This window comes from Bombina bombina, chromosome 6 (assembly GCF_027579735.1).
Source record: "Bombina bombina isolate aBomBom1 chromosome 6, aBomBom1.pri, whole genome shotgun sequence".
In the NCBI taxonomy this organism is placed as follows: domain Eukaryota; kingdom Metazoa; phylum Chordata; class Amphibia; order Anura; family Bombinatoridae; genus Bombina; species Bombina bombina.
This window is the reverse complement of record NC_069504.1, coordinates 1,086,243,533-1,086,252,333: the sequence shown is the minus strand read 5'-3', so window position 1 is coordinate 1,086,252,333 and position 8,801 is coordinate 1,086,243,533. Positions and strand designations below refer to the sequence as shown.

Genomic DNA, 8,801 nt, shown 5'->3' with positions numbered 1-8,801 from the left:
ATGAATGCAAATTTACCTTCAGTATTTTTTGATAACATACTGCATTCATCTTGCCATCAATTCTGACCAAATTTCCTGTGCCTTTTGTAGCTCACACAACCCCAAAACATCAGCGATCCACCTCCGTGTTTCACAGTAGGAATGGTGTATCTTTCATTATAGGCCTTGTTGACTCCTCTCCAAATGTAGCGTTTATAGTTGTGGCCAAAAAGCTCAATTTTGGTCTCATCACTCCAAATGACTTTGTGACAGAAGGTTTGAGGCTTGTCTCTGTGCTGTTTGGCGTATTGTAAGTGGGATACGTTGTGGCATTTGCGTAGTAATGGCTTTCTTCTGGCAACTCGACCATGCAGTCCATCTTTCTTCAAGTGCCTCCTTATTGTGCATCTTGAAACAGCCACACCACATGTTTTCAGAGTCCTGTATTTCACCTGAAGTTATTTGTGGGTTTTTCTTTGCATCCCAAACAATTTTCCTTGCTGTTGTGGCTGAAATTTTAGTTGGTCTACCTGACCAACAGAACCCCTCATTTTCCACTTCTTGATTAGAGTTTGAACACTGCTGATTGGCATTTGGCATTCTCAATTCCTTGGATATCTTTTTATATCCCTTTCCTGTGTTATACAGTTCAACTACCTTTTCCCGCAGATCCTTTGACAATTCTTTTGCTTTCCCCCTGACTCAGAATCCAGAAACGTCAGTGCAGCACTGGATGAAAGATGCAAGGGTCTGTCAGGAGTCCAGAAACTTATTGACTTTTTATACACACACACTATTTACAAGCAAACAGATCACAGGTGATGGTTACCTTTAAAAGGCATTCAAACCCCTTTGTTTCAACTTGTGTGCATATTATCAGGCCAAAATCACCAGGGTATGTAAACTATTGATCAGGGTTACTTGGGTAGTTTATGTTGTCATTATGATTTAAAAAGAGTAAACATAGTTAATTGATAATAAATGGCTTCAGCCAAACACTAACTGTGAGTGAAAGAAACGTTTTTATGTTATCATTCATATTCTCTGAAAAATGGCCAAGAAATCATACATTCTGCCAGGGTATGTAAACTTATGAGCACAACTGTATATATATGTGTGTGTGTTAGGGCTCCCCAATAATTGCGGTTGTGGTTTTAAACCGCGATTAATCGTCGCGGTTTAAAAACCGCGACAGTACGCGATTTTTAGCCCCGCCCTGAAGTGACATCAGGCGACTGAAGAGAAGATCCTGAGTGCACACGTGACGTGTCTCTCCCTCTGAGCAGTCAGCGTTCCTGGGATGGTCCCGGGGAGGAGGAGCGGGACATAGACTGGGAAGGAGGTGTCTCTAGCAGGTGATTGGTGGACTGGTGTTACTGTAGCATGAGAGTGGCCCATAGGAATTTAGCGCCGACACCGGCTTTTTCATTACAGGCGGTGCTGTGGGATCATGATACTTCCTGTTTTGTCACTACAGTTCCTGTGAGCCCTACGTTTTCACATCTGAGGGAAATATTAACTTGTTCTAATGTTTAAAATGCACTGAGGTCCCTGGGAGGCAGCCGAGAGGCTAAAACGCTAATAAAGTACAGCTTTAATATGCACTGTGTTTTAATTTGAATTAGTATTTTCTATGCTGCCTTCCAGAGACCTGAGTGCATTTTAAACATTAGAACAAGTTAATATTTTCCCTCAGATGTGAAGACGTGGGGCTCACAGGAACTGTAGTGACAGAATAGGAAGTATCATGATCCCACAGCACCGCCTGTAATGAAAAAGCCGGTGTTGTGTCGGTGCTTAATTCCGATGGGCCACTCTCATGCTACAGTAACACCAGTCCACATGTGCAAAATTAAGGTGTTATAGTAATTTATAAGAAAATCGCGATTAAATCGCAATCGCAGTTTTTTTTTTATGAGAAAAAAAATCGCTATTTCCCCCCCCCCATATCGCCCAGCCCTAGTGTGTGTATGTGGATACACACACATATATATATATATATATATATATATATATATATATATATATATATATATATATATATATATATATATATATATATATATATATATGTGTATATATATATATATATATATATATGTATATGTGTGTGTGTGTGTGTATATATATATATATATATATATATATATATATATATATATATATATATATATATATATATATATATATATATATATATATATGTATATACACACACAGACACACACACACTTTATTAGCCATCAACCATACTTAAATACAAACAAGTGTGTCACAGCTAATTACACACATTTCTTTGCTGCTGAAGGTAAATGTTATGAAAGGGTTACACTGATACTTAAGGCTTCTGGATATATTTGGTCCTTTTATTTACTATCTTCTTTCACTTTTTTTCTTTTTGCAGATAACATCATTTTCCTGAGTGATTTACGAGACAGGTCTTGATCTTTGTATATTTGAGACCTCAGCGTTTCTCCCTATGTGTATAGTTCCCGACTGCACGGCCTTTCACATGGCCTAACCTTGTTTGTTTTTTTTTGTTGTTTTTTTTTTTTTTTTTAAGGAAATTGAAATACCCATTTTCTATAAATTAAACGCATCTCCCATTTACGAGTCAATTTTTTTTAATGTTTCTGTAACTTGGTGTGAAATATTTTATTCTGTTTCCTTCGCTGCACAATTTTTGTTTAGCATTAGTTATCCCTAATTCAGTTTAGTCTTTTTTTATTATAATTATTTGTTGTGTGTCAACATATTCTAAGTGCTATAAAAATAGCTGCATTATTGGTCCCATTTACAAAAAGACAACTAAATATAAAGGGGTGGAGACTAAGCCCTGCCCATGAGGAGCTATCTAAAGTAGGTCACAGTGTAATAACTTGGCATATGGGACAGCAAAGCTGATGAGGAATGCAGATGGATCTGAGGTGAGAAAATGAAGAGAGGTAAGAGGGAAAGTAAATGAAAATTTCCTGATTCAGATAGTGTCATTTTACACAACTTTCCAGCTGGTTTCATGTGTAGAGATGTTGGATGAAGGGTGAGAAGGAGTTCGGTGTTGGAGAGGTTAAGATTTTGATAATGAGAAATCATTCAGGCTGAGATACTCCAGTAGCAATGTGCAAATCCAGTTCTTAGTGTGTTTCACTTGCACAAGAGGAGTCGAATAACGAAAGCAGCCTCTGACTTCCGCATTTGGCGGTGAACAAAACTGCTGAATGTACACCTCTAGATACCAGACAGCATGTGATGCGCGAGGGAGCAAGGAGGATGATGGGTAGATCTGGTGTCTTCTGTAAACAGATGATACTAAATGTGCACTGTGACATGAAACAGGAGATAATTACTATTAGGTTGTTACAGGAGAACATTATTGCATTTAAATTACCATTACATATAGTAGAATTGCATACTCAACAAGTGCATTATAAAATACAATGCAAAAGCACATTGTGTTAAATATACAGTAGATTTTTTGGACACATTTTAAAATGTATGTAAATGTATCTGCCCCAATATTGACATCAGCCAATCACAGACTTGTATACATATGCACTGTGGATTCTTGCACATGCTCAGTAGGAGCTGGTGCCTCGGAAAGTGTGCTTATAAAAAGGCTTTGCACAATTTGATAATAGAAGTAAATTGGAAAGTCTCTTTAAATCGTAGATTATATCTGAAAAAATCAAAGTTTCATTTTGACTTTAGTGTCCCTTTTATAGCTTTTACTATGCATGTGTGCTTGGAGCATATGTAGATATGTGCTGTGCACTAGTGCAGTGTTTTTCAACCAGTGTGCCGTGGCACACTAGTGTGCCGTGAGAGATCCTCAGGTGTGCCACGGCAGACTGACAACAGTGTGACATATTTTTTAAACTTTGCTTGTTGTGCAGGGGTAGTTTGTAGGAGGCATGGCATAACAGCACAATACATACAGTATGTGTGTGTTTGTGTGTATGTGTATATATATATATATGCTGTATTAGGCTACAATGTGTGATTTTTTTTAAATTTTGGGATGGTGGTGTGCCACAGGATTTTTTAATGTAAAAAAGTGTGCCACAGCAAAAAAAAGGTTAAAAATCACTGCACTAGTGTAACAGAACTAACTGCTAGCTCTTTAAACAGGCACATGAGTATTCTGAAAAATACCTCTATTCAAAATGTAGTTATCTTCAGTTTTAATGTTTAGTCTTTTTAATATCCGGCCACCGCTTGAAGAAAATAAGAAAATGTCAAACTACTCCTGCAACTTTGTTCTTTCTCGGTTTTCGTCTTCTTTTTTTCTCTATTGTAAATTTTTGTTATAAATGTCCGACCTCTGCTACATAACTGTAACTGCTACTGTGTGTCCTGGGCTTAAAGGGAGATAAAACAGTGATGTTAAATCAGTGTAAATAGAAATAGCAGAGTGTGTTTTAAAAAGAATAAAAGCAAACAAGTTACTACTTTTCTTGCTAAATCAGCACTTAGAAATTCTCAGTGTAGCTACTGCCTTTAAGAAAGGATCTGCCATGATAAAACTTAAAGGGACAGGAAACCCCCCACATTTTTCTTTGAAGATTCAGATAGCGCAGACAATTTTAATTTCCAATTTGATTCTGTTGTCATTTTTGCTTCATTTTCTTGGTATCCTATATTGCAGCAATGCACTTCTGGGAGCTAGCTGAACACATCGGTAAGCGAATGACCAGAGCATATATTTGCAGCCACCAATCGGCAACTAGCTTCCAGCTCCTGAGCCTACCTAGGCATGTTTTTCATCAAAGGATACCAAGAGAATGAAGCAAATCAGATAAAAGAAGTAAACTGGAAAGTTGTTTAAAATTGTATGCAGTGAGGCCCATTTATCAAGCTTCGTATGGAGCTAGTGGGCCCATGTTTCTGGCGAGTCTTCAGACAGGAATTGCCGGAATTCAACCTGATTGAGTACGATCGGGTTGATTGACACCCCCCTGGCGGCCCATTAGGGGTGGCGTTGCACCAGCAGCTCTTGTGAGCTGCTGGTGCAATGCTGAATACGGATGAGCGTATTGCTCTCCGCATTCCGCGATGTCTTGCGGTCCGCAAGACCTTTGATAAATAGGCCTCTCTGTCTTAATCTTGAAAGAAAAATTTTAGGTTTCATGTCCCTTTAAAGGGCCATTCTACACTCATTTTGTCTTTGCATAAATGTTTTGTAGATTATCTATTTATATAGCCCATAAAGTTTTTTTGTTTTTTTTAAATAAATGTATAGTTTTGCTTATTTTTAAAGAACATTGCTCTGATTTTCAGACTCCTAACCAAGCCCCAAAGTTTTATGTGAATACCGTCAGCTACCTACTCCTGCTTGCTCCTGTTTGTGTAAAGGGTCTTTTCATATGCAAAAGAAGGGGGAGGGGGAGTGTCTTATTTCCCACTTGCAGTGGGCTTTCCAGCTACCTTTTCAACGGTTTTATACTGGATTTTTATATCAGTATCTGTGCATATTATTCTTTATAGTATTGTCTATTACATGCAGTTATATGAAAATGAGTGTATACTGTCCATTTTAAGTTGTTCTAAGGGATTCTGTCACTTGACTTTTGCAGCAAAAGTCCTCTACTCAGCATGGGCACGAAACTGACTTCCTGGTGCTGGCGCACAGTGAAAGTAGTGCACGTGTCTCCTAGCAACCTCCTTTGCCTTCTGAAGACCACAGCCCCTTTGTGAGCTGTGACATGAATTAACAGACCCTGTATAAAGTAAGAAAAGAAATAAAAGGTAACATCCTTTTAAACGTGGGAATAATACATATTGCAATGATTAAGTATAACCCAATCAGTGCTTTTTTATTACAAAATGAAACAGACTATATGCCTTTAATTTAGCGCTCCCTCCCTCTTACATTCCTTACACTTCACACGCATGTTGGGCTCTGAGATACAAACTGAATAGCAGCTACACATTTTATAGAATGTATCCCCTTCTCTACAGGTTTTAGCTCCCTACAGAACTTTTACCTTATGCATATCCCAGAATTCACAAGCAGACTCTGTACAGCACAATCTGTATTTCCATATCTTGCCCCACAGAGGGTGCCCTTGGCTGTTTTGTCAGTTGTTTTTTCTCTAACTCTACTGACATTTAACAGTTAACTCTGCACTCTCTGTGTGCTGCTTGTGCACATCTCATTTAGCTGCTGGGGGTTTACTCAGACCAGTGCACTCCCGTTAGTCTCGATTACAGTTCCAGACCTTTAAAGGGACAATCTACTTGAAAATCTTTGTTTAAAAAGATAGATAATCCCTTTAAAACCCATTGCCCAGTTTTGCACAACCAACACAGTTATATTAACATACTTTTTACCTCTGTGATTACCTTGTATCTAAGCCTCTGCAGACTGCCCCCTTATTTTAGTTGTTTTAACAGACTTGCATTTTAACCAATCAGTGCCTACACATAACATTGTTCTCACTCCTGTGGAATTATTTATCTGTGTGGCACACATGAACTAGCACTGTTTCTCTGTGAAAAACTGTAAAAATGCACTGAGTTTACAAGTGATCTTCAAGGGCTTAGAAATTAGCTTAGCAGCATACCTAGGTTTAGCATTCAACAAAGGATATCAAGAGTACAAAGCAAATTTAATGATAAGTTAATTAGGGGATGCAATTTTAAATAACTTTCTATCTGAAGCATTAAAGTTTAATTTTGACTTGACTGTCCTTTTAAGCGCCAGCTTCATACAGGTCCAGACTCCCATTAATCACCAGAGCTTGATCTGATGGGAGCAGGAAAGCATCCAGGCAAGCACTGCTGGCTGATTGCACTTTTTTTCCTGACTAGTACTCTGCTAATGGTATATTGTCAACACCACAAATAATCGCAAACTATACTTTAACTAGTACTCTTAAAGGGATGTGCAACACTGAGATTGTAATACAGGTACTGATCCTCAAATCCAGAATTCCAAAATCCAAACTTAATCCTGAATTCCAAACTTTTTAATTATTAAAAAAAATAAAAAATAAATGAGCAATTCACAATCTTCTCTGCCTGTGTCTTTGGTTTGATTTTTGTTTTCAATTTAAAACAACTATTACATTTCTGATTACAGTATTGTACTGTCTTTTTGATGGTACTCTGTATACAACAGTATTAAACAATTAGATAAAACTACCTTTAGGTTGCATGTAGAAGCTGTATAACGACATGTAAATATTGCCTGAATGACATAAGATATTGTTTCCCATTTTACAGATGCAAATATTCCAAAATCCAAACATTTTCTGGTCCCAAGCAGTTTAGATAAAGGGCTTTATACCTGCATAGTGATGCAATAACTTAGCAATATTTTTATTTATTTTGCTCTCTTTTCCTGTATGAAAATTTGGGTTATGCAATTTTGAGAAATTTTGAAGTGCACGTGGCAGACTTCACAATCTAACCATGCTACATATCTGTTCCTTATTAGCCTCAGTAAGGGATATCAGATAAGGAACTCTAAAACGATATAAACTTTGTGACTCCAGGAACAAGTCAGGACTGGACCCTCCTAATAAGTTATGGAGAAGTTTGGCTATTGAAAAATAATTGCAACAAGTAAGGTGTAAGAAAAGGCACATTCTATATTGTTATTACAAATATGTATGTCCTTTTTGACCAACATCTTTTCTTTACCATCAATTTAGACCTTTGCAACAAAGCCTGGATAAGCCTAGGAAATGTACAGGAAAATTGCTTGTATTTGTCCTGTGCTTTATAGTCTGTTAAAAGTTTGACTTAGAGTGTTACCATCAAATACCCCATCACCCACTGACCTGCACCAAACCGTGCTTCTAATCTAGTTCATGCTATGTTCCACCTTAGGATGGTCCTAGGGTTAGCCATAGGTTACTTTTTACAGCTGTTCATTGCTAAATTAGATGTTTTATGTCTCAGAAGTGATCCCTCCTAGTATTACATTTTTTGATGCCCTTTGGGTAGCCTCTGTTATGAATTTCTTTAGCTAGTAACTACTAAATTAGATGTTTTATTCCCAAGAAGTCATCCTTTCTAGCATAATATTCTTTTGGTGCCCCTTTGACCTCTTGGGTAGAGACTGTTACTGATTCCTTTTGCATCTTAAGCCCAAACCTCAGATTGTTCATCAGTCGGGAATTTAGTACAGATTTTATACAAAGTTTGTACCTGTCTTTAAAGGGACAGTCTAATCAAAATTAAGCTTTTATGATTCAGATAGGACATGCAATTTTAAACAACTTTCCAATTTACTTTTTTTTTTCATTTAAATATTTCTATTGAGTTTAAAAAAACAAAACAATAACAATATAACAGTAACATGTAGTGATGGAGAATCATACAAAGTGTAGGTGTAACAATTATACTCCTCCTCTAGAATAGATCATAAGTCTCTATACGAAGGCGGTTGTTGCTTTAACAGAAGGTTACATAAAGAGACCATTTATTAAAATACATTGGGGTTGTGTACGTTCTAACCTTGAACTTATTAATATGTGAACATTTAATACAGTCGGTAGAGATATCTGGTTATAATCATAGGAGAAGTAGAACGAGAGAAATGAGGAAGGAGTGAAAGGGGAAGAATGGATGGGGTGTAAGAATTAAGGGAGATGGAGGGGAATACGGGTACAGCTCTTCCTTCCAATTTGCTTTTATCATCAAATTTGCTTTGTTCTCTTGATATTCTTTGTTAAAAGCTAAACCTAGGTAGGCTTATATGCTAATTTCCAAGTCCACAGCAAGAAGAAAAGGAGCACCGCCACAAGGTAGGATAAAAACAAGTCCTTTATTTTAAACTTTAAGTTAAAATACTTAATAGGTCAGACCACATAGCC

At 37.2% G+C, this 8,801-nt stretch overlaps 1 protein-coding gene across 5 annotated transcripts in view; it reads left to right on the top strand.

Moving 5' to 3' along the window:
- Positions 1-2,597, top strand: part of SSBP1 (single stranded DNA binding protein 1) — a 16,546-nt gene extending 13,949 nt beyond the window's left edge. For all 5 annotated transcript variants that reach the window (XM_053716251.1, XM_053716247.1, XM_053716248.1 and 2 more), the window contains exon 7: positions 2,384-2,597. In XM_053716251.1, the coding sequence (XP_053572226.1) occupies positions 2,384-2,424 (41 nt within the window). In that variant the 3' untranslated portion in view covers positions 2,425-2,597. The remainder of the gene's footprint in view (positions 1-2,383) is intronic.
- Positions 2,598-8,801: the final 6,204 nt, after the last annotated feature.